A 26,070-nucleotide genomic window follows, 5' to 3' on the forward strand; every position below is an offset into this window, starting at 1 on the left:
TAAATAATTTTTCATCTTAATTAGAGATGTAAATCTTTACCTGGCTTGTCCTCACACAGTAAAGAAGAAAGTGGTGGGTGCAGGGGAAAGGACTGCTCCCATACTACACCAAGCTTTTTCTTGGTCAATAATGGAGAGGTAAAAGCATTTGTAAAACTAATTTTTCTGTGTTTCAGTAAAATGACAATTGTCAGAAAGCACTGTAAGTTCATATGCATGCTTAAGGAGAAGTCACTAGTTCTGCACTTCTGTGCTTTGTGCAAAATCCCAAAAATATTACAGGGGGAGGGGGAAACATGTTGGCTTGCTCTGATCCTGGAAGGAAGAGCTCTTACAAGGGGTTGAGAATCCTTGACAAGGATTCCATGTGGCCTGTCTCTGCTAGAAATGAGACATCACTAAAATTTCTTGACATTTCTAATCCAATTTTATGAGACAATGACAGCATAAAACCAAGAATCCAACTCCATGAAAACCCACTTGTATAACAAGGACAAAATAAAGCTTTAATATTAGGAAAGATAAAAAAATGCATTTATTATTGTAACAGATGTTGAACATTTACCTGATAAAAACTGCTGAGTATCAAAAAGTTTGCATGTCTGCTCCCGTTCCAGTTTATTAGGCCTGTCACTGCAAAGGGCCAGAGGACCATCCCAGTAGATCCTGCTTTGGCAAAGTCTCTTAGCATAGAGCCCATCGGATGTCATCCAGAGTATTACTCCTCTTTCCAGGTGATTTAACATTTTTTCTATGTTTTTTCTCTGACTGTGATCTTCCGGATAAGGGAACAGAACTTGATCCAGGCAGCTGACCTCATAATTTTGACCATGAGATATCCTACAGCCCTCAGGACTTGAAGTTGTAACTTCTTTTACAAGAGTTTCATGGTAATATAGACAGATATGTAACCGGCAATCTGAAAATACACATATATAAAATTATTGTACCATTTGACATCAGACAGCTGCACTTTTTGTAATATCTGCAAACAAAGTGAGCTACTAGTGATTTACTAGAGGTGTCAGATTAGACTACTCCATCAGTTTATTGTGTAAAACTAGTTAACTTACTTACAGCCCAGATCTATTCACATTATTTAGAAGTTAAATTCCCTTGCATTTAGTATGGGTTTTTGCCAAGTAAATAAGCATAAGATTGCAATCTCAATCTCAGCTTCAGTTTCTCAAGTGACCAGGATTATTAGGAAGGAAAGTAATGTATATATGCCAGAATGTGCAATGCACACACACACAAACCAACAATTTGTTGTATAAATAAGAGCAATAAAACTAGCCATTATTATGACCAAACAATTGTGAATTCCAGTTTAGGAACAGATTTTCAAAAATATACCAGGACATGCCATACATATAACCCTAGGCTGCAATTCTAAACATACTAATTCATGGACACCACAGCATGAATGGTGGGGGCCCATGTCCCCCACGACCAGATTGGAGAGCTGAGTTCCACTACCACCAAAAATATGATCAGGCAAGAGTCCTGTATGACTGAATTTCCTTCAGGAATTAGCAATCAGATGTGAACTAAAAACAATCAAGCGGGGGGGGGGGTGAACTGCCATTGTATTTGAGTCTTCTTAGAAGTATATAAAACTACAAATAGTCTTTAGCACACTTAGGGTGTAAGTGATGTTGTTCTACCATGTGTTTTGAATTGCTTGAACAGGCTGTTCACTCCATTTTCTGGCAACTGCATAACATACATGCTGTCACAAACCAGCCTAACCCTTATCTATGCCTACCCATGCCTTTCTGGGTTGCTGGGAAGGGCTACTGTTTTGTTTTGTTTTTTAGTGTGGGTAGGATCACTGTTTTAGTCTGGTTTCCGGAATGTGCAGTCACCAGTACTGGGCCAAAGTGACATTTGTAGGCGTATTCCCCAACAATTCAGTGCTATGTCACTTGGGTAGCAAGCCAATGAAATGGTGTGTTACTTTTCAAGAAATAAAAACAAAAACCAAACATTATCCTGCTCCCTGCAAAAGGGGTGACAAAGTAGACTGCAGAGGGTGGCCTTTTTAAAAAAAAATTCCTCCCCTTTCTTTATAATCCACCACTGTTTCACTTTGGTGTAAAACCAATGAAGTGATATATCGGTTACTAATGAAACAAACAAACTCAGCTTTCATCTGGTCCCCATAGAAGGAGAGACAGAAAAGGAGGGGAAGGTGAGACAGAAGAAGAGGCACCGGGGGGGGGTGTCCCTTTTTCCTCTTCTTTTTCTTTACAGTCCTGCTGTTTCACTTTGGTGGTGAATGCAGACAACGGGATGGGACTAAATACGGTCACTTGGAGATGCAGTATGGCTTCCTGCCCTGAAACCACTTGATCCTTATGTGTAGATGCACAGATCATTTTGTATCTCAGACTACACTTTCAAGCAACCCTGTTTAACTGAATCCAGTCTGTGACAACTTTACTGTGTAGTCATATCCTTACTAAGCCCAACTGAACCTTATCAGAAGGGACAAGATACTTTGTCCTTCCTCTGAGTCCGCCCCAGGACATTAAGATATGATCACAACAGCAGGCAGTCTGTCCTACCCTAAAGGCCCCTAGAGAATGTCTACACTCTTTAAAAGTAGTTTTCCTGAGCCAAGGAATGGTCTGCTGGATCTGTGAGAACTGGGAAAAGTACTGAATTAACAATTTTTACTCTTGGTACTGGTACCCCACTGTAGAGCAAAGGCCTACAGCACTGGGACTCAGAATCATCCCTGATTGAGCAGCAACCATGAAACGTATGGAGTGGTGCGTGATTTTTCTTTTTCTTTTGCATTCTTTATACGCTCTTAAGCTGTTTTCTCTCAGTACTTTAAATAGTGATGGTTTGGTTTCAAATACCTAATTGTAAGACTTAGGCTGGGAAATGCTATATTTGTCCATATTATAAATTTGACATTCATTAAAAAAAATTATCGTTTCCTACCATTTAACTTAAGTGGAGGACCTCTTTGGGTTCTAGATTTGTAGGACAGGGGTAAGCTTCTCTCCATCTACCTTCTCCACACTATGCATAATTTCATACAACTTCATAATATTTGCCACCACCACCACGTTTTCTAGACAAAACAATCCCAGACATTGCAAACATTTTGCACAGGAGTTACTCCAGTCCCTTGATTACTTTGACTGCTGATGCAATTCACTACGGATTTGCAGAAAGGCAGTATGACATTGGCAGTTCATTTTTTTTATTTCTTTCATAACCACTCTTTAAATTTTACTTTGATCAGTTACTACAGTACTGAAGTTTTGTTATGTTTTTTAAATTCAGGTGTACATACGATTGTGTTGACTAGGGGGAGGATTTCTATGGCATGTTATGTATATTTTAAGCAACCTATGTTTGAGTTTATAGGTGGGCTTGAATATGTTTATGAGTAATATGGTGAGAAAGGCCAAATTAAACATAAACATGTTTGAACTTGCTTATGGGTTCAAATGTAGGTTGCAGAGGAAATATCATAGAAATCCTCCCCCTGATGATGGCCATCTTAGGAATGAATAGAGTAGGACAGATTTATTATTTATTTAGTCCATTAAATAATGAGATGGAAAAATACATCTAATGTAGACATGTGTGCCAGTCTTGAAGGGCACCCCCACCTGAAAAACAAAAATCCAGGGTCTCTGCTGATTTTCTAGGTCTTAAGACCTGAAACATAGTGAGACTTCTTTTTCAGTTTATTCATAAGATTTTATTGCACTGCATCTAAGAAATTTATTTGGAAAAAATGTTTAGGCACTATTGGGCATAGTGGGCCCTCTCATGCACTGGGTTTATCTATGGTATAATGTTCTTTGTTGGCCCAAACTTAACAAAAAATACCTGATATCTCCTAAGAAGCAGGTCCATGTCTTTTGGAGTGAGTTAACAAAGAAGGCTATTGAATAGTTATTTATCTGTGTGGATGAGGGGGAAATCAACATTTAATGTGTTCTCATTTGTGATAATTAGGAAATAGGGACATATGTTGAAAGTTCTGAGAATTTTCAAGAATTCACTGTGACTATTGAATGGTTTACATACCTGACAGTGGAAGACCTTCACCCGACCTTATGCTTGGCTCTATTGGGATCCCAGGAACCTGAGCCTCAGGTGGAGCACAAGCATAAAAGGTTCCAGTTACCTGACAGCCTGTTTTTAACAAACAAAACCCAATTATTTTTGCACTTTTGCCAAGCAATCCCCAAACCCTAGGTTTCCCTCCCTCTGAACTATGCAAACCAGCACCCTAAAAAAACCCTTTTTTATATTGAATGCCTTTTATTTATCTTCTGTTTAAGAAATATTTTCATACTGCCTTAAGCAGAGCTTCGGTTTTTAAAAATATTGGCATCTTGGATGAATAATATGGTAACCAACTATAATGGCTTTATCTCGGTACAAGTGCAGTGTATTCAAGCCATAGCATCTAGTACTAAGTAATGATCTTATCACTGCACTGGGGCTGCACCAATAATGTTAGGGATTCTAGTACTTCCACAACTAATGTTATTGCATCGGTGGTCATGCCTGATAGATTTTAGTACTCCTGTCCTGTCCTTTCTTCATGCTAAGCACTGCTTCAGTGGTGCTTAAAACAACTGTTAGGAATGGGATTTTCAGAATTCTAGGACTTCTAGTCTCAGAATTCTCCCAGGCAGGCTTCTGGGACTAGGACAGGAAAAGGAAGAAGGCAGAAGAGAAGTATTTCTACCATCATTGTTTGCTTCATTCCATGTGCATCGACTGGTTAGAAAAGAACACCTTTCTGTCTCACCGCTTGCTGGAAATCCCCCTAGAGCACTATGGGAAGAGCAGTTCAGTGAGAGCTCCCCCCTGTAGAGTTTAATAGCTAGCAAGACTACCCCCCCATGGTGCACTGTGGCTATCCCCCCCAAAAAAAGATTAAATTTTGAGTGGTTTTGTTGCAGATGTTCAAGCTCATAAAGCTCTGAAGAATAAGCTAATTCAGCACTGAAAAGTTCTGATTTATTCATCTAAATACAGTAAGCTGTCTTTGTTTACCAAGCTTGCCTCACCAATTCTTTTTTGAACCTACAAAGTAAAAGTTCTCCAAATTTCTAGTGCAATAAAACAGTTTTCTTACTTCAGGTGTTTATTGTACTGTATTTGGTTAATCAGCACTGGCCAAAATCCTGTTAGTTACACCTGCTGGGGTAACACTATTAGCATAACATTCAGCAGCAAATTGCTGGCAGTTAAGAAGTTAGCACAGGTATTTCCTGTTGCATTGTAGTTGTGTGACTCAATAGAAAAAGTATATTTAACTTGTAGCAATTCACCACTGAATGTTATGCTGGTGGTGTTATGTCAGCAAGTGTAACTAATAGGACTTTGGCCACAGATTCTCAGAACATAATCCAGAGTTAATCACTTTGAAGTCAAATACATGGCGCTTGTTCCAGTGAGAATGAACCATACACATTTCCCTTTACAGCAGAGAATTAGAAGTCCTTATATATGGTTGCACCATTTTTATAGTATAGTTCCTTGCAGCAGTAGGAGCTGCATACGCAGGATTCTCCCATTTTCTGAAGCCTGCCCATTCAATAGAGGGGAAAGTATTATGCACCCAAACTGATGCATACATCAAATTGTATCCTTCACTGAAGCTAATGAGGAAATCCACTTACTAAAAAGCTTCAAATTCAGAACTACATGCATCCACTGTATGCAATGGAGAGCCACCCGTGACTTCTTTCTCAGCGTAAATAAAAACTATCTGTAGCCCCATGTAGACTACCTATATAGCTTACCATTCTGACAGGCTGGACCTTGCCAATGATGGTTACGAGCTGCAAAAGGCATGCCCGCACACTGGTACGGGATATCAGGGTGAGACTGCTCTGGAACATATTCTCTCCAGTTACGATCATGAGGCATCATGTAGCTTGGCACCTATAGGTTTCACCAAAACATTGCATAATATTTTAGCTATAGTCAGAGAGAGAATGAATGCTAACTCCTGTTCAACTTTCCATACAACCTGATCAGATACCACTCTCAGACTGTCCAAGTGCAGATGTATCAAGATGAGTTAACTAGCTTCCAGATTTATTTTCAGGTCAGTATTTACTATTATGTTCAAGAGTGAAGCCTGACTATCTTTAGCAGATTGAGAACACTCATAGATACATCTACTTTAAAGAAAACTACATGGTGTTCAAGGAACTTGCCCAGGTGAATGGGTACAGGGCAGCATCCTCAGTTGCTGCATTCTGCAGCACCAGCAGAATTTAGACAAAACAGGGTGAGATTCTACTGCTCCCTTCTTGGAATTCACGCTGATTCCAGCCCCACTTAAACTGAACCCCACTACCTTATTATCCTTGAGTACAACAGAGAGAAGGACATTTTTCTACTGAAATCTAATGTATGGTTTAGGCATGAAGATTCCTTGCCTGTTCTCTACATTTTCCAGATGCTGAAGCTCCATGTTCATATCAATGGCAGGCTTGGATTTCCCCTTTTGAATTCTCATGAACATGTGAACCTGCCTTGCATTGACTCTACTCTTGATTTTTCCTCTGGCATAAGCTCCCCAGGGTCTCATCCACAGTTCTATCATAACTCTACAACAATAGGTTCTTAAAGCAAAGGTGCCACAGTCCTTACACATAAAGAGCACTAGTACTGTGGATGGAGTGTAGGTCCTGCCATTACGAACTGGACAATGCAAAACCAGAGATCCCTCCAGTGGAATCTGTGTATGTAATTGATGCTATTGCACAAATTCATTGCTATTTTAAAAATCCTTTTATTTAGTTACAGGAGGAGGTAATTATAAAAGATGTACCAATATTAATTTTGGGACACCAAGTGGCAGAACAGAAATGGAACAGAACTGGTATAAATAATTTTCCTACAAATTTCTGACCCTGAAGCACTATGAACTCTTTTGAGAACACTCCCTAACCTGTGATATTCTTTGCTATTTCCTTCATATCATATTGTTGATCAAGGTATGAAACAACCAAAATATCTGTATAGTTTCATATTTTACATACAATGCTAAAATGACACTTACCTGAGACTGTAGTGCAGTATATGATGAATTCATAGAGTAAGCATTATTCATAATTATTTGTGGATCTTCCATAGTGAGTTGTTTTGCCCCTGTGCATATAAAAATGAAAGCAGAATGATGTGAAGAATTGTGGAAAACTACGATACATAGAAAAATGATACACTTAACATTTTGCACTACTTTGTTGTTGTTGTTTAGCCGTTTAGTCATCTCAGACTCTTCGTGACCCCATGGACCAGAGCACGCCAGGCCTTCCTGTCTTCCACTGCCTCCCGGAGTTGGGTCAAATTCATGTTGGTAAAATAAACATTTTAAAATAAAATGACACTGTCCATCCATCTCGTCCCCTGTCGTCCCCTTCTCCTGCTGCCTTCACACTTTCCCAACATCAGGGTCTTTACATTACATGCACTACTTTACATCCATGAAATTCTTTGTTTATTTTACAAATGGAAGTCAGATTTGTCCTTTCTTCATTTTTAAACTATCTGTGGCCAGAACTCGATGACATATTTGCAGAATTGCTATGACAATATAATTTATTTGGCTACAAAATTTAGTAAATATTAACTTATTTTTAAAAAAAACAACGTACGAGGTCTGTCAACTTGTTCCCCTCATACAGTTCCAGTCAAATAAGTAGAGAAGGGAGCAGAGATGCATCTTGGTTCCACCACTTCCAGCAGGTGGCCTGGCTCTGTAGCTCACACAGTTTTAAATGGCACAATGATCCTACATGGCTACAGCTTAAACTTCCCCTAGAGATGTTCAGCCTGAATGGCTGCAGGGATTGGTTCTGGAAATGTGGTGGAAGGACGGGGCAATTGAACTGTAACCCTTTCCCTGCATCATTGTTGGAACTGTGTGAGAGGATAGAGTGGATAGGGCTCAAGTGTTTCCTATGTCATTGTAACCCTGTATAAAAGCATATATATTTTTTCTATTACCATATTTAATTGCCTGAAACAATTATACTACTGTTCATCCCACCACCACCCAGCACCATCTCAATCAATGCACTTATTCTGTATAAAGAAAGTTGCCCTACCTTTTTTGGCACCTTCTGGTACTATTCTGTACACTTTATATGGATCTGATATATCCAGCTGGCTTCTTTCAACTAGTTCTTCAAAGTCATTGCTCTTATTTAAAGCACAGCGCAAACGTGTTTTCCATGTGGGAGGATCTGGCTTATCTATGCCTTCTCTGAATTTTCCTTTAAACAACGCCCATGCCTAAAATATTAACAACAAAAAAACTTTTTAAAGTGTTTTTAAATTGTGGAACTTATTTCCATCAATAAATTAAATAATATAATGACAAGTGTGTTCCACATAGAAGATTTTGGGGAGGAGTTTTGCTGGGACTATCATGGGATTTTCTTTTGTCACTCTAGGATTAAAACATCCATAGCAGTAATTCAACCTGAAGTCTAACTATACAGGACTATCCTGTAGAATGATCCAGCAGGGAAATAACCCAGCACTGACCTAGAATTCATAGTCACTATTAGACCAGATGTAAATAGATAGCTGGTGATTTTGTCATTTATTCCATTGCAAAACAGAATGAAATAACGAATGCATGTTTTTCCATGAAGTCAGGTTTCCAGTTCAGAACCTGGAATCCTTCCTGTTTCTTAATCAATGTGCACTTACGAACAAGGATGCTACCCCCTCCTGTATTGTCTGAACCTTGCTTTCAAAGGGGTGGGCAATTGGGACTGGGATGGAAAGCCTTGATGCAATTTAGTAGCAAAGTCTTCTGAACCTCCCAATTCCAGTCTAATTCCTAGAAATGTCCCAGAAGTAAACTGTAAGAATGATCTGGAAGTCAAGAGACAAGCTTCTATTTCCAAAGCAATGGTGCAATATCAGTTTAGCATGCAAGGTTCACTAGTTTTAAATGTTTTTGAATGTTTCCCTTGTACTTGAAAAACTTACCGGGAAAAGATGTGCCATATGGATTCTACTAGTGGTGTTAAAGAGCTGCTTTTAAAATTTACTTACTATTAAAAGTAATTAGTTACATTCTTTCTAGCAGAAACTAAATAGCATTGCTCCAGGTAATGTTGTTTGTTAACAACAAATGAAAGGAGTTGAAAGACATAGTTATGGTGCTTGCTAAAGTTAATGGCAAAGTCTGCAATTCTGTTCAAAATTATACACAAGTCCCATAGATGTCTCTATAGGGTGTAAGTGTATGCAACTCTGAACAGGATTACAGTCCTAATGCATCAAGCCCTGGGGCAGTTAATCAAATGGGGGAAAAGATAATTGTGAAGCAAGGAAGAAATCTTCCAAGTGTGACTGGAAGGCAGCTTGGGTGGCATTTTAATTCAGGGTGCCAGTTGGATAGAAAAGATGGGATCATCGCCTCAATAATTTAAGTGATCTTTTACTTAAAATGGTGTGGAAGAGGCACTCCAGGATATTAAAAAAAATTAATTTCATTTTTCAGACAATGAGTCATCTTTTGCTTGCTCCAAGCTGCTTCTTGGCTTCTAAGGACCATCAGACTCATGAATATTAAGTGTCATATTGTTCATGGGTTTTGCTCCTTTTACCTAACTATTTAAACCAGGGTAGGAAACTTGTGGCAATGGTATTAATCTCAATAACCCCCCATAAGTGATGAGACAGAGAGAGTAAAAAAGAACAGTGGGAGAAAGAAAAATATATATCCAGGTCTGGCCTAAACTACCACCACATTCAGCCCTTCCCAGTGCCCGCATGACCCCCTCAAACTGGTCACCACTGAAAAATAAAAAGTACAATAGGAAGGGGGACCCCTTACTCTAATTTGCCAAACTTATAGCTTGCCTCTACGTTGAATGAGGAGCATGTAAACTGGGTCTGACAGGGACAAAGTCTAGAGCTGGATTGAGAAGACCTGGAGTGTATCTGCACTACTAGTTACAGTAATTTGATCCACTTTTAACTTCCATGGCTCTGGTCTCCAGAATCCTGGCTTTTGCAGTTTGGTGACATACATAGATTTCTCTGCTATAGGGCTCCAGTGCATCCCCTGTACTACAGCAAAGTCTTCTAAGAACCTTAGCAAACTACAGATCCCAGGATTCCAAAGAATGGAGGATGGAGGCGTGTCAGTCAAAGGACTGTGAAATTGTTATAACAATGGCCTGTTGGCAATACACTCATGGATTCAAATCTCAAATTAGTCATTAAATTTGCTGGGTGTTCTTGACTGCCTTTATCAGTGTCCTATCTACCTTTCTGACTGTCGTGAAGATAAAATAGGTAACCCCATGTACATGGACTTCATCCTTATGGATGTCCACTTCTAGATGCAAGAATGATTTCCACTGTAAAGAGCTATGTTTCAAATTATACACCCTACATGATGAACTTCCAGAGGGTGTAGTCTTGTTGGAGTCAGCTGAAGCAAAATTAACAGTCTTGTGATGCCTTAAAGACAAACAAATTGATTTGGGTGTAAGCTTTCCTAGGCTGTCCCTCTCAAAAGAGACTGCAGCAGAAAAAGTGGACTTCCACCCACAAATGTATATCCCAAACAAAACTTGTCAAGTCTTTAATGTATCACAAGACTCTTTGTTATATGTGGTGAACATGAGTGTGTAAACCAACCCTGATTTTCAAGTAACATCCGTGATGTTTAAGCATTCTTATGAACAGCAAACTTATACCTCCCTATTACTGTGAGTGCAGCTGTGATCATCCACAACGCAACACACACACCAAGCGGAAAATACATGCAATATTGCCAACAGTGTGAGTGTCTAAATAGTACACTTGTCTCTTTGTGAAAGACCAACTCATTTGTTTTCTTCCTTTGTAACTTCCCTTTTGTGCGCTTAGTGTGCACAGGAACACATCCAAAAGAAGGACCATGCTTTTTCCAGGCAGATTGTTGGATCCTTGGAACCTTTGAACTGCAGAGCTGGAAGGGATCCTATAGAACATCAAGTCCAGCCTCTCTCAAGGAGGCACAGTGGGGAATTGAACTCTCAACCTCTGAACCTAAACCACTGAGCTATCCAGCAGTCCTGCCGGTGGTATGCAGGATTCGAGAGTTAAACTCTGCTTCACATATGCATGGATCTCATACCCATAGGATGGGAGAGGTGCTTCCGCGGCCCTCACGCTCAAAACTTCTGGAACCAAAGCCCCCTTCACGGTAGGCTGGTGTCCCAGCCCGCTTTCCATTCCCACTTTGGGGCCGGACAGTACCTTGAAAAGAGCGGCGTCCTCCTCGCGGTTGTAGTCCTGTTTGCCCGCATGCTTCCAGGGGATGCGAAAGATGCTCTTCTCTTCGTTTTCCCACACCAGGCCCGGGTACTTGTTGCTGTCAATCTGCTCGATCAGCCATTGCCGGAGTTTCCCGTTGCCGCAGCTCACCGAGCTCATGCCGCCGCCGCCTTCGCGGATGCTGTGGATGCCCGTGCTGGTGCTGGTCGTCCTGCCGCCACCGTCCAAGTTCATGCCAGGCGCCCCTCCGCCCGCGCCGCCACCGCTGCTGAACCGAGGAAGAGAGCACGGTGAGTTCCCCCCACCTCAGCCACGCGCGCAGTAACAGCGCTCGAGCGCGCGCGCGCAGGCACACACACACACACACACACACACACACAAATACGGGGTAGGGGGAAGAGAAAGAGGCGCGCGTGAGGTCCACAGAAATTCCCTCACTCTGAAGGCACCCGTGCTGGTCCTTTTGCGCATCCCAGCCCTGCCTGCACAAAAACGCACCCTTTGCATCAAAGACGCTTCTTGCATCAAAGGAGGGGACACACGTCCTAGTCTATGGGAAAGAGAAGTCGGTGCATCTCTCAAATCCCTCTCGAGAAAATTCTTCTCTCCACTCACGCTGTTTCTCTCGCACACTCGCTGTGTTCCCCCCTCTCTCTCAGGCACGCGCGCGCGCGCACACACACACAGAGACACACTCTCCTCGAACTCTTCTTGCTCTACCCGCCCTGGTCGCATGTTGCCTCACCCTCTGCGGGAGAAACGTCTTCCACTTTAGGACACCTGAGGCAACAAGCCCCGGGCCTCACATTCAGGTCTCGAGAAATCTACTGAAGACTCTTGGAAGCTGGTTTAGATGCGACAGCTGACTTTCGAAGCTGCTGCGTCCAAAGCCAAGCCGGCGAGCAAACGCCCGAGGGAAGATGAAGCAACAAGAACCAGAACAGCAAATCCGCCGACCCTCCGCTCTTTGGAGGCCATTTCTGCTCTCTGTTGTCTACCTGCCCGACCGGGGCCCGCACTTTCGTGCGTCTTCATCTCTGAGCTGCTGCGATGAGTGCCCGCAGGGGCTCCACCGACAGGGAGGGAGCGTTTCTCAGCCCCTTCCTCCATAACCTGCGCGACGTCGCCTCTCTCCCCTTTCCCTCGCTCTCAGGAGCCCTCTGCTCTACCGCGCCGACCAAGAGGAGCTGGTTTCGCTCCTGCGCGGTTTCTGCAGAATACGGCCCCCCAAGCCCTGCCCCCGTGGCAAAAAAAAAAGCGCCGGCGGTCTCTCCTCGTGCGGTCCCATCGACAACGTCCCTCTCCGTCTCTTCAAAGTTCACTGTTGCTTTAGCCGCTTTCCCCCAGATATTCCACTACGGCAACGTGCACCAGCACACACCGCACCTCACACAGCCAGCCAGCCACCTTCCTTCTCCCCCCTTTCGCTCTCTCTCTTTCTCTCTCTCACACACACATGTGTACACCCTCGACCTTTCCTCACACTAGTCCAAGAATCCAGTGTCTCTCTCAAACGTCCGCTCGCAGTCGCACCTTGCACTCCAGTCGCCGTCTTCCTCCCCCTTCTCTCTCTCGCCCTCTTCTCTCAGGCAGTTCAAAAAACAGCCGCCAACACTGTCGCGACCTCCCCTTTCCTCCCCCCCCCAAACCCACCCCCGCCCTGGCCTCGCCACGGCTCCGCGGGAAACTCCTCACATTCAGCCGCCAACGCCTCCCGGGTGCCTGCTGCTGCTGTCATTCCCGCCCTCACACACCCCAGCACGCACACAGCACCCAGGAGAGGACGGGACGTCACCTCGCGGCGGCCACCCACAGGCCTCCTCCCTCGCCGCCTCAGCGGTGCACCTCGGGAGCTCACTCTTGCGACTCCCTTGCCCTTCAGCGAGCCCGGTGGTGTGCCTGGCGGGGGGCCGGCTCGGCTGGCGGGGGGACGGCCCTCAGCGGGGCGCGGAGTCCGTGGCCCTTCCGCCTCCTTGCTAAAGCTACACTCTCTTACATCCCCTGCAGGGACCTGGGGCACCTCAGGCGCCTTCCTGTGGTCTTTGAGCACGTTTTACCGGGCAGCGTGAAACCTACCTGCCAAGAAAAGGCGCCCAGACAGGCTCGCCTTGGCCATTGCCATCTGTATACTCTACCAACACGTGGATTTAGCGCCCCTTCCTCTGCTTGAAGCGAAAGGCCATCCTTTCCGCCTCTTGGGAATGAGAGCCCCGGGCCTCGTTGGCCTTGTTTCTGAGTAAACAGGTACAGGAGGAGCCGATTGCTTCAGCCCGATCTTCTTTAGTTTCTCAGAAATACCTGCCAGTCCTTTTGGCAAGCGAGCTCTACTGTCTGGCTGAAATGGTGCCTGAACCTCTGTCCTTCCCTGGCACACGTCGCCCTACTTACTGGCCTGTCCCTGTCAAAGATCTGACACACACACACACACACACACACACCCCTCTTCACCATCGCACTTGAGAGTAGGGCCAACGGAAGCCAAAGGAAAGGGATTCCCTGTAAACTTCCCAGGCGCTGCTCTGTCTTGCGCCCTCTTCCAGTCAGCCTGCGCGACCACCAGCCACTTGGCAATGCGTTGGCGCGCCGCCGGCCGAGGTGGCGAGGCCAGCCTGGGGAGCGCGGCTCGCCCCAGCTTTGAGCAAACAGCGGGAAGATGCGCTCAGCCTTTCCTGTGTATGCATGAATAGTAAACACACCTGCAGGTATTTATATAGCAACAAACGCGGAAAGGGGGCGTGTGTAGATTTCGAAACAAAGCAAATCCCTTTCAGTGGGCGATTCAATGCTTTGAAAACGTCTTTGTTTTCCTCCTCTAAGATCGGCCGCGCGTATAAAAGCATCGTTTATAAACCCAGGCGCAGTTGCTCGCCGTCGATCGGACCGCGAAGCCAAACACCGTAAATAACCTCCTAGACAGACGCTACACATCAAGAAAACGTCTGCCAGTCAAAAGTAAGAGGCTGCGCAGCGCAGGTCACAGGAGAAGAAACAAACCGGACCTGAATGGGGGCCACCTTAGGCTAGAAAAGGTGTTTGTTATAGGCTTTGACACGTATAACTGGATCAGAGGAGAAATATTGAGTTCTATGGGCGGGTTACATTTTTACGCCGTTTTTCGGTCTGTGGAATTGGATTTGTAGCGGCGGTTGGTCTGACGGAGCGAGGATTCAGTCAGTCTCCTTCACCGCGGACTGTTTACCGTTCAGTGCTCACAAAACCAGTCCCTTTGAGAAGATGATTTAAACCTGCATCTGCTTTCTTCCCTGTATCACTTTTGTGAACGCCACGCAGCCACATTCTCCTTTCAAATAACCTGAATCCACAATCCAACGGGGGGGTCTTTTGCCCTCCAGAGGTTCTCAATTTTAACTTCTAAAATGGACCGGGATTAATTTTGTCCATTTTTTGCCTGACAAAAAAGTTCTTGAAATTCAACAGTTGGGCCATTTGGTCTCACCTTGCCTTTGCAATAGGCTACGCGAGCAAGTCCCTAGTGGTCGAATCTAAATCAACTTGATTTAGCCTCGTTTCAAAACGCAGCTACGGATTTTTGCTTTGTCTGTGAACAAACAAGCACCCAGCCCATTTTCTAATAAATGCTAGAAAAGATTTGGTGATAACAGACGGGCAAGCCTATGGACTTGGTGCACACATTACTTTTTGCCATGGTAATCATCCACACCTGAGTGAGAACCTAAGAACGGTTCTGCTGGGTCACAGCCACCATAGAGCATCCTTCTGTTTCCCACAGCAGCTATTAAACACATGCTTCCAGAGAGCCTATTAGTAAGATATGCAAGTGAATGTTTTCTCCCGAGATTTGTCCCAAATAACTGATAGTCAGGAAGATACAGTGCTTCTGAAAGTGGAGGTTCTATATAGCTAAGGTGTGTCAAAATGGATTCGGTGTGGAACTCGGACACAAGTGACCAAGATTCAGACACCTACCTGTTCAGCAGTGGAAACTTGCTGAGTGTATAGCAATGGTAAACTAGTCCTCCAAACTCTCGCACACCTTGAAAACTCTGTGAGGGTCACTATGAGGAAGAAACCACTTGATGGCAGATAAGAATAAAAATATTTTCCTGTCATGATTAATAGTCATTGATAAACGTGCATGCCACAGATTTATCTAATCTCCTTGGAAAGACCGGTGTCCTACTGAAGCAGTGAGGGGCTGTTTTAGATGGCTCCAAAAGCATTGCCAGAGTAGAGAGGCACATACGTGCGCCCTTAGGATCTACCTCATTATTAGAAAGTAGAATCTGGACAGGGACAAGGATTTATCTCGTCCGCCACCACCCTTCTATTCTTCTCGTCTGTTTCTGAACTATCCCTGTTCATTAGCTAGTCGACTGGCAAGTACTTAGCATGTACATGGAACTACATGTCAAAAACATTATCAAAATATGTTAATCAGCTCACTTTTCTTGCCCTTCACAACTTATCAGAACAAGAGGGTGTGGGTGGACAGAAAATCCCAAGATTGGTTTGTGGGGAAGCAATTTGGACTTAAAAGCAGGACTGGAGGGGCCTTAAAGTTAATATTAGCTTTCAACATGTTCCTATGCTATTGATACTACTTGCAGTACCACTTGGGACCTGTGTGGATGAGGAAGATTTCCAATCTCCATCTTTGGGATTTATCCCCAATAACACTTCAGCTGTCTTGTTCAGGGATTTACTCATTTTTTGCTTTCACCTTGGCAACTAGTAGGTTATAACTCACCTCCCCATGCTGAAATCTGGAGGTGAGAGGGGAAGGAGGGGGTAAGAGTAGCAAAGTCTAACAAAGTCTACATCTAACTCCACAGGTGAATCATGCTCTTTCCCCAGATAATTTCTTGTTTAATATTCTGGAAGCAATTTTTAAAAAGCTAAATAGCATTTGTACAATTTACTAACAACTAGTAAATACTTGGTACATTTACTATGTAGTAGCAAATACTGCCAGGGGCAGTACATGTTAGTGTTGCCCTTTTGGCTATCAAGAGGAAGCAATATGACTTCCACTTTGCTTTGATGATGAACAGATATATCATCACGTCATCATGGGTTTTTGTGGGATAGAGCATCTGACGAAATGAGCAGCTCCGTGGCCCACGGATTCTCATGACAAAAGTCTGTTCCTCTCAGTGGGTGCCACCAGACTGACGGTTCTGCTTTGGCAGGCATTAGGGTTGCTTGTCAGGGGAAAAAATACAGTATGGGAGAACTCCCGACTGCAACAGAAGGGATTAAGAAATGTCACGGATTATTTGTTTGTTTGTTTGTTTTTAAAACTTCAACGGCGGGCATCGCTTACTTGTAGTGGTCCAAGAATGCTGGGCAGAGTAGCCAACTTTCGTGTTACACGGAACTCTCCCTCTCTGTCTGAGGGAGAAACTGTTATAAAGCTGAAAAGCATGCCTCTCGACCCGACTAACAAAACAGATCTTTAGAAGTGTCTTTTTTTATATATATAAAAGACACTTCTAAAGATCTGTTTTGTTAGTTATATTGCCGTGGAGAAGGCATGGCAAATCACTCTTACAGCTAGGGCTGCAGTGCTAGAAGTATTTTACAAGGGAGTAAACGCGCAGCCCGACCTTACGCACTTTAATTCACCAGTAAAACCCACCGCAAGGGCTTGTGCCTTAATGAAGTTTTTAAAAACTGCGCCTGTTTCCTCGGACGGGTTCTCCTCAGCTGCAGTTGCTCGGACATGTGTTAATTTAGAAGCACAGGGAAATTTTTTAAAGATATTATTATCATTGCCTTTGAGCACATCAAATCAGGCATAAAGAAACAGCAAAAAGTCTGTATGAGCTGAAGGGGGTGGGGGGGGATCCTGTGAAGAAAGTAGCTTGCGGCTTGCTTCCAGAAGGCTATACTAGATAGAAGAACAAGAACAAGAAAAGTCAAACCCGGGGATTTAATTTCTGCATTTGCAGGAGCTTCGCTGGAAGACTTAGAAACCTGGCTTGGGCAGGCTGCATCATTCTAGGACATCACCGCGTGACGAGAGTCCTGCACTTTCTTTCCCAAAACTTCGCCAACCGCCTCTACTTTGCAGAGAAGAAACTAAAAAGAGGAAAACGCACACTAAGAGTCCCATTTCTAGACGTCCTTCCTCTTCCCGCCCAAGCTGACCGACAGCCACGACCAGGGCGAAGGATGATGGGATTCTGAAACTAATCAATCTCAGACCTACGATTCTACTTCTGTTTTATTTGCCATTTGCCGCCCCCCCTTCCCGCTGCGCCACACCACGCGATCTTCCCCTGTAGTACTAATTCATTTCATTCATAAAATGCCGCACACGCGACGTTATTAGGCAAATGGCAAAGGAAGGGGAAGTGAGCGAGCCACCAGAAAAGGAAAAAAAAAACATGCAACCTGCTCGAAAAGCTGCGGGAGGAAGCCGAGGGGGTATTTTAGAACAAGTTCTCAAGCGTGATCTGCAAGACGGGGGGAGCGTTTGATTTTTAATTGGAGAAGTTTTACTCCAAATTGAAGTCAATTTCCTGAATGGGTTGCCCCTGTGTACAGCGCCGTGCACATGGTAACGTGTTATTCGTGGAGCACAATCCAATGCGTATTTATCCAGAAGTGAGCCCCACTGATTTTTTAAAGGGTTACTTAAGAGTACGTCTGTATAGGACTGCAGGCACATACATTTGTACCCCCCCCCCTCCGCTTCCTCAAGAAGTGACAAATGGAACTTTCCCCATTTATTCCCAGGAGCGCTCAAATCAGATTTGTCAGGTCCACTTTTCGGAACTGTGGCCATTATACCTCACTGTCTCTTCGCCCCCTTTTAGCAGCGGCTCAGATCTGAAGAGCCAAAGACGCGAGGCTGAGATCCTCCCGTGCAGAATGGGATCCGCGTGCTTATCCCTCGTCCTCAGGCGAAACTGCCTGTCCTGTATTTCGCGCCTTCGCCATCCATCCATACCCAATGGTCTCCTGTTCCCACCACGGGCATCACCCGTGGGCATCGCCCTGCCATTAGGATCTCTTTGGCGAAAGAGACCCGCCCGTCCCGCAGCCGATCCTGTGCCCGTGAGGAGAAGTCCCGCCTGAGTTCGGACGGCCGAGTCAGGGCGCAAAGGGCCATTGCCCTGGGCATCATCCTCAGAACACTCCTGGCAGAGAAAATTCAGCAGGGAAGAGCGATCCCTTTCCCGGGTGGGAAAACCTCCCTGCTTTTTTTGCCTGCCCGAGCCAATCCGCCTCCCCTATTCCCTCCCACTCGCCCACACCACCCAGTCAAGACGGGTTCCTGATCCCTCAACCCAGTCTGCGATGCGCCTGGGCAGGGCGAGGGGTGGGAGTGAAGTCACTGACTTACCTCTGTCTCTTTTTCGAATGGTTTCTCTCTCTCACTCACTCTCTCTCTCTCTCTTTCTCTTTCCTCCTTCCAGAGCCTTGAAGAGGATGAGCGCGGCACCGGCTTCTGAAACCGATTTAATCAGATTTCCAGCCGTGAAATAATAACCGAGCCGCGAGAGAGGGAGCGAGGGAAAGCGGAACTTTCTTTTATGACCGAAGCTGAGAGGCCGGGCTGAGGGGGGGGGGGGGAGAGAGTGCTGCGGGGGGGGGAAGGGGAGGGGCTCGGGGCGGAGCCTCGCCGCTCGAGTGGCCCGGGACGGCAGGCGGCGGCGGAGACCAGGGCTTACGGGGGTGGCTTCCTTGGGCTAAAAAAGCCGCCCGCGAGCCGCTGAAGAGCAGCAGGCGAGAGAGGCCGCCGCGAAAGCATCGGCAGGGAAACCCCGATTCCATCACACCATCGGTACGCTGGAAGGGCGACTGTGCGCGGATCGTGGTCACACGCACGCCTACAGGGATCCTTCCCGAAGAGGAAGGCTCCTGCCTTGTCCTGTAAACACCCACACACGTGCGTGTGCACGTAAGGGCTCGTAGGCACTTGTGAGTCTGCATGTTGGGCGCTTCTCCCGCCCCCCCTTCCTTTTAGCAACGAGGAGGCTGCTCCCTGGTGCGACGTTAGGGGGCGTCTTGGCCTCAGAGACGTCCATATAGAGATGTACCTATTTCTCCCCCCCCCATCTTTGCCCTTCTCCCCCTGCCCCCCGCCCCGTGAGCCCTGCTCCGAAATGTCAAGTGCCAGGGATGTTTCGGCCCCCTTCCCTCGAAGTCTTTTCCTGTGCGTGCAGGACGGCTCCTTCACCTTACTTGTCCTTAGATGTGCTACCGACTCATAGAATACTACAAGACCCATAAGTCTGGGCATCTGCAGATAGAGCTGTGACAAAACTTCATCAGGAATGACTGACCCGGACGCCCCGCAGTCTCGGGTCAGCCTCCTCCTATTCGTCCTGCGTAGGATAGAGACAGAGAGGCGGATTGAGCCGCCACAACAGTGTGCTCACTTAATGGTGAAAGGAAAGCACTTTGCACATGGCCAGTGGCCCTCTTTTCTTGGCTCTGATTCTTTCCTTTTCTAAGGCTGAACTCTCCTGTTGAAAACCGATGCCAAGATTACTCGTTTGTTGCTTCTCCTGTAGAAATCGCATTCACATCAAGTTACTCAGAGTAAGCGGGCGGTGGACAGCTTAGACGTAACACTTTTATTTCGAAGTGGGGGGGGAACTTGGGCAGCCCGTCCCCCCCATGCCCCTCTCTCTTGGTCTCCACAGGTATCGTTTCTTTCAGCTAACTGGAAATATGAATTTATATTGCATTCAGAGTCTTTATGTCCTCCACTCTGTGGTGCAGATGTGTTGAGATTTTGATATGAAAATATAATGTACTAAATATTAATGTTGTATAGTTAAATGTAAAATGACTGATTTTACCTGAGTCACTGTACTGATTGTATTCAGGTGTGGGTATCAAGGATTAAGACTTAATGTTGTACAGCTGTGGTACATGATGAAACTTTGTGTAACAGAAAATGAAGTTATGTGTTTTCTGACTGGTCACAGAACTGTACATAAGTCACGTGTAAAATGAACATCTTTATCTGCTGTAAGTCAGATCATTTTTCCTATGCTGTGTGTTGCTTCATGTCATGTTATGCTGCCAGAGGAATGTCTGTTGTCTATGTATATATGTAAATAGACTACGTTGTTGGTTTTACTCTCTCAGTGTCATAGTGTCATAAATATCTCTGCTAACCAATATCTCCTTACTCTGCTGATGTTATGAGAATACATGTTATAATCAAAATTCTCAACAGGGTTATGGGCCCAGAGGAGATTGTTTTTTAAGCAGGTAACTGCTGAATGTCTGGGAGGAAGAAACAGGTAAAAGCCAAGGTTGAAATTGGAACAGAGCTGAGGTCTGACAGTGCTGAAGTAACTGAGAGGGGAAGTACTTCAGAGGACAAGGAGCAGACTGTAACAGCAAGTTCCATGATGCAGCAGGCAAGTGGAATAATGTGTACAAAACTAAATGACACTAATTACATGTCCTGGTTGTTTAAGATGGAGACATACTTGAGGAAAGAGTCACTGTGGCACTATGTTGAAAATCCTCCTGATGATGATGAGGGACATGCAAATGATGATAAAGCGAGAGCCACGATAATATTGTGCTTGGAAGATTCGCAACTGACTTACATGAGGAATCTGAAAACAAGACAATTCCAATATTATTAAAACAAGAATTTTTTTAAAAGAACCAAAAAAGATAATGACCAAGTACGTTTGGGATGGGAAAAAACCAAAAATAAAACTTAAGACTCTTCAGGACAATGAACAAAGAGGAGGGTTTGGTCTACCAGACTGGATGAATTATTACCGAGCAGCAGCTCTGTCCTGGGTGAGGGAGTGGGTTATTCTGCAAAATGGGAGACTTTTAAAAATTGAGGGACATGATTTAAGAGGAGAGAACCTTTACTCTTTATGATCTCTGAGATTTCTGATTGCCAATGGCGAGAAGCGCACCCCTCTCTATATTGGATTGGACCAAGCTGTCAGAAATATTAACATTGTTTGGATCGTGACCCAGCAGGAGCATGGGCGTCCCCGGCTAAATTATTCCTGTAACAACGTCATTCTCCCATCACAGAAATTAATGCTTCTCGGTGCTTTCTAAACTCAGCCCTCTGGTGTGATTTCAGGAGCAAACTTCCTTTGTTCAGAAAGAGCTTCTGCTACCAATGTTACATCTGTTTTCCAATTTTTCCATTAACGGATGAAGAGGTGATCAATAGGGTCTTGAAACTAGTGAAGAAATCTGTGTAGAATTTTAACAAGAACTCTTTTTCAAAGTGTCCACTCAAAAAGCATCACACTGCAATTGTGAGCAGAGGCGCCCTGTGGAAGGTTCAGAATTCTACACAGCAGTGCTTGGAAGAGGTTTTGGGACTACAAGGTCCAGAATCCTCCAGCTGAGTTTAAAAGAATTCAGGCAAGTTGTTGGGTCCAGCCCTGTGGATCCTGTCATTGGTACTTTGGGTGCTTCCTGCCCCCACAGTTCTGTGGTTATGCTGGCTGGGGGATTCTGGGACTTTCTGTTCCAAAATGTAATTTCCCCTGACTTTGCTGTAAGGTTCGGAGAGTTGAGCCTCTTACTGAAAACTTAAGATAGACTCGCTCATATGCTATGTGGCTTCACTGGGGTGCGTGTTCCTTCTTTCACATACAACAGTAATTGGTCCCAAAGCCCTGGATGGCACAGGAAGGAACCAACCCATGTCCCACCAGTGATGATCTGCATGTCTGCAAAGTGGGACTCAGCAACTGACTTGCAACCATATTAAACTTTCCCAAGGTGGTGCTCATGTATGGGTGTATCTTTAAGAGTGATGCCCATCCTTTTGAAGGTCAATATGAAACTCTCTCTGTGTGTGTAGACTGTGGCTCTCCTTCATCCCTGAGTAGGCAGAAGCTGGGGCCCCACATCTGAAGGTTGGCTCCTTCGATGGCCAATGGCTACATGCAAGGGGAATCTCAAACAGGGGGTTTCTTTGTCAGAAGAGGGTGTTGAAATCTAGTAGCTGCTGAGAACTTGTTAGATCCAGACCAAGCTTCGGCATCCATATCTTCCAAGTCCTCCAGGCTTTGCCTACTCCTTGTTGCCCTAGTTCCCTGGTCTTACAACTGGATATATTCTTACAGATAGTTCAGTCAACTGGAACATCCAGGGATCTGGAGATCAGTTCCCTACTGTGTTTCCGAGGGGAAGAGCCAGCTTGTGTGACCTTGGACAAGCCACACAGACCCAGAGTGCCTCCCACTTCCTGTAAAGCATTTCGGAGTATTTTATATCTCAAGAGAACCCAGGGAAAGGTCACCATAAGTTGGAACTGACTTGATGGCACATCATCATCATTATGACCCTCACTCTTCCAAATCCACTTAGAAATCTGAAGGCCTCCTCCTCCTTCCAAAGGCTCAGCCATTTCTCCCTTGCCTTCCAATGTGCTTAAAACTGCCTCTCAGATCATGTGTGTGTGTTGCCACCTTTCTCACTTCCTTCAGATCCTTCAAGACCCAAAATCAACCATGAATGTTTTGTCTAAGCCCCTTAGTTCCCCTGTTTCACTGCAAGGATGGGGGCATGTGTGCCTTCCCTTAGGTGTTGTTGAACAACTACACCTACCTTTTGGTCAACCTGATAGGGTATGATGGGAATTGGAGTCTACCATCTGGAGAGGCATAGGTTCTCTGGCTCTGGTATACTGCAGGTAAGCCTGCAAGCAAGCCTTAATATGTGCAGTTGTGACAATGAGATGCAGTACATCCTAGTGTCTTAATATTGCAGTAGAGCCAAAGATTGTGGGATTAAAGCAATCTTTTTGATCAGCAGAGATGTAATTTGTGCCCCCCCCAATCAGATTTCCTTGTTCCCTCTGAGCTCCACTTGAAGTCATAGTGAAGGGATTTTCTCAGCCGCAATACCTGTCTTAACTGTCCCTGTTATAATGCGAAGTATTTTGGATGCCTTGGTCTTTAAGATCCATTCGTTTTACATATTTATTGAACTTTTATTTACATAAAGGTAAAGGTAAAGGTTCCCCTTGACAATTTTTGTCCAGTTGTGTTTGACTCTCATCCCCGTTTCCAAGCCGTAGAGCCAGCGTTTGTCCGAAGACAATCTTCCGTGCTCACATGGCCAGTGCGACTTAGACACGGAACGTAGTTACCTTCCCACCGAAGTGTCCCTATTGATCTACTCGCATTTGCATGCTTTCGAACCGCTAGGTTGGCAGGAGCTGGGACAAAGAGACGGGAGCTCACTCCGTCGCGTGGATTTGATCTTACGACTGCTTGGCCTTCTGACCCTGCAGCACAGGTTCCTGCGGTTTAGCCTGCAGTGCACCACATCCCATTTATTTACATATTGGATGTTAAATATTATTTGAAACAAAATTACTCCCCTTTTTCTTAAAAGTCAAGACAACTTTACATTTATACAATTCCTTTCTTCCATAATGGAACTTACAGTTTAGAGATTGGGAAAGTTTCTTTTTTTTTCCCTTTTCTTTTCTTTTCTTTTCTTTTCTTTTTTTTTTTTTTGGACGACAGTTTCCAGAATCCCATGCTAAGGATGCTGGCTGTGGGCATGCTGTTTATGGGATTGTGGGAGATAAGCAGCCTTTCCCACCTCTGATGATACTTAGTGCTGCAGTGAAGCCAGAGCTAGGAGGGATTTGAGTGTTGCGCTTTTTGAGTAGGAGGGACAAGGATGTTATCTGCCACCCCACTCTGGCTCCCCTATTTGTTATCCTCAGTTAACAAAGGGGAAAATTTTATTTCTTAGCAGCAACACATTGTTGTGAATTTCCTCTGTTGAAATGCAAAGTATGTTGCAGTGGCTTGGTCTTGAATGAGGAGTTAAAACCTACTAAATTTACAAAAGACCTACTCCCAATCCAACATCCCATGATCAGAGGATCTTGTTCTTGCTGTTGCTACTGCTGATTTTATGTGCTGTCAAGTTGATTCTAATTTATGGCAATCCTATGAATTAGTGACTTTCAAAAGGTTCTGGCATTAGTGGTCCTGTTCACACCTTGCAAACCAAAGACTGGGGCTTCCCTTATTGAGTCAGACCATCTCTTACTTGGTCTTCCTCTTTCCCTGCTGTCTTCTGCTTTTCCTAGCATTATTGTCTTTCCAAATAATTCTGTGCTCAAGGTACAACAGCCTTGGTTTAGTAATTTTTTGCTTCTCAGGAGAATTCAGATTTGATTTGAGCTAATAATAATAACAACAATACGCTGCTGTCAAGTTAATTATGACTTACGGTGACTCTGTTCAGGGTTTTCTAGGTAGAGAGTACTCAGATGTGGTTTACCATTCCCTTCTTCTGGGGGACCCCTGGGACTGTGCAGCTTGCCCAAGGCCACACAGGCTGGGTGTTCTCCCGGGAGGCACAGTGGGGGAATCAAACTCCCAACCTCTGGCTCAGCAGCCAGATACTTAAATCATTGAGCTATCCAGCCAGCTTGATTTGATCTAGCCCCCACTGTTTCATTTTTCTGGTGGTCCACAGTATTTGCAAAGCATTCTTTCAATATCACATTTCAAACAAATCAGTATTTCCACATCAGCTCTTCTCATTATCCAACTTTGACATCCTAATTCAGAATAGCATAGTTAAGGAACAGTGGTTCCTAACCTTGGGTCCCCAGATGTTATTGGACTAAGACTCCTAGAAGTCTTCACCACTAGGTGTGCTGGCCAAGATTTGTAGTCCAACAACATCAGGGGACCCAAGTTTGGGAACTGGTATAGATGATCTTCACATTGGTCTCCAGTAATACATGCATACATTTCAGGATGTTTTCTAATTCCTTTTCCTAGTTCCATAAACACACTTATGAGTTTGACTTGGGGTACCCAGTACAGATGTGCCTGGAACATCCAACAGTCCCAAACAAGTTCCTTTCTAATTAAGTCATTATCCTTTCCTAACATTTTAAATATCAGAAACGTGCACCTCTTTTCTTCCGCCATGATTTTGCCCCCATGTGAAAGGTGGCTGTTATAATCAGAAAGCTGAAATGTTACCATTTCTGAGAAATGGTTGTGAAGTATTAATCTGTGAAGGCAAACTGATCCTCATAAATACAGGAGTAAAAGTAAAGTGCACGAACAGAAAAAACAAAACCCGATTCATGCCTGTTCTAAAACAAATCTTAACAAGTTAAGTGAGAATAATTCCCATTGCATAGCCTAAAAAGCCTCACAATACAATTACCGACAGTGATGCTAACACCTGAGAAGTATAGTGTTAGTGCGCTCAGTAAGCGTAGGATAGAAATCCTGAATCTTCAGGCTTTCCAGGAAAAAAAAGGCTTTAGTCACAGTTTGGTTTTGTGTGTATGAGTGTCTGTTTGGTTGTCTGAGTTGAAAGAGACTGCTGTGCATAGGAAAGCCCATTTTGTTTTCTTGTAACCACTCTGTTAGCCACTACTAGCATCTTACACTTCTTTTAAGGTCACCCTCACAGCTTGCAAGAAATAGTTATTGTTTCTTCTAAACCAAACCTTTCAGAATGGGCCACAGGGACCTTGCTGGGGTAAGGGGAGCCGTCATCCCCCTTCCCCCCCTCTTGTCCCTGTTCTCCTTGCTGTGAACACCTAAACCACAGGCAGGAATTCAGCAAGTGTCACTTTCTTTATTACTTCAAGGGGAATAACAGCTGCTTTATTCTCACACGTCTTAAAAGGCACAAGAATCCTTTCTGGAATAAAGCAGCAAACTTGACATCCAACCTAACATTTTGTCATCACTGTAATTTTGGCGGGAGACAGAAATTGTCCTGCCATTTTCAGTGGTGAGTCAATGGGGGGAAAAAGCAGAAATCTGCACCAAACCTAAG

The 26,070-nt window shown here is 44.5% G+C and overlaps 1 protein-coding gene across 8 annotated transcripts in view; it reads right to left on the minus strand.

Moving 5' to 3' along the window:
- Positions 1-18,796, minus strand: part of IRF4 (interferon regulatory factor 4) — a 33,011-nt gene extending 14,215 nt beyond the window's left edge. Inside the window, exons 1-7 of one of the 8 annotated variants that reach the window (XM_020789815.3) lie at positions 18,626-18,796; positions 11,275-11,557; positions 8,112-8,298; positions 7,064-7,152; positions 5,793-5,934; positions 4,060-4,167; positions 566-919 (exon numbers count right to left, since the gene is read on the minus strand). In XM_020789815.3, coding sequence (XP_020645474.3) covers positions 566-919; positions 4,060-4,167; positions 5,793-5,934; positions 7,064-7,152; positions 8,112-8,298; positions 11,275-11,526 — 1,132 coding nt within the window. In that variant the 5' untranslated portion in view covers positions 11,527-11,557; positions 18,626-18,796. Of the gene's footprint in view, positions 1-565; positions 920-4,059; positions 4,168-5,792; positions 5,935-7,063; positions 7,153-8,111; positions 8,299-11,274; positions 11,561-12,775; positions 12,922-13,730; positions 17,022-18,625 lie in introns of those variants that run through there. The other 7 variants (XM_020789811.3, XM_020789817.3, XM_078393415.1 and 4 more) reach the window with 7 other exon arrangements.
- Positions 18,797-26,070: the final 7,274 nt, after the last annotated feature.

This window comes from Pogona vitticeps, chromosome 4, assembly GCF_051106095.1.
Source record: "Pogona vitticeps strain Pit_001003342236 chromosome 4, PviZW2.1, whole genome shotgun sequence".
In the NCBI taxonomy this organism is placed as follows: Eukaryota; Metazoa; Chordata; class Lepidosauria; order Squamata; family Agamidae; genus Pogona; species Pogona vitticeps.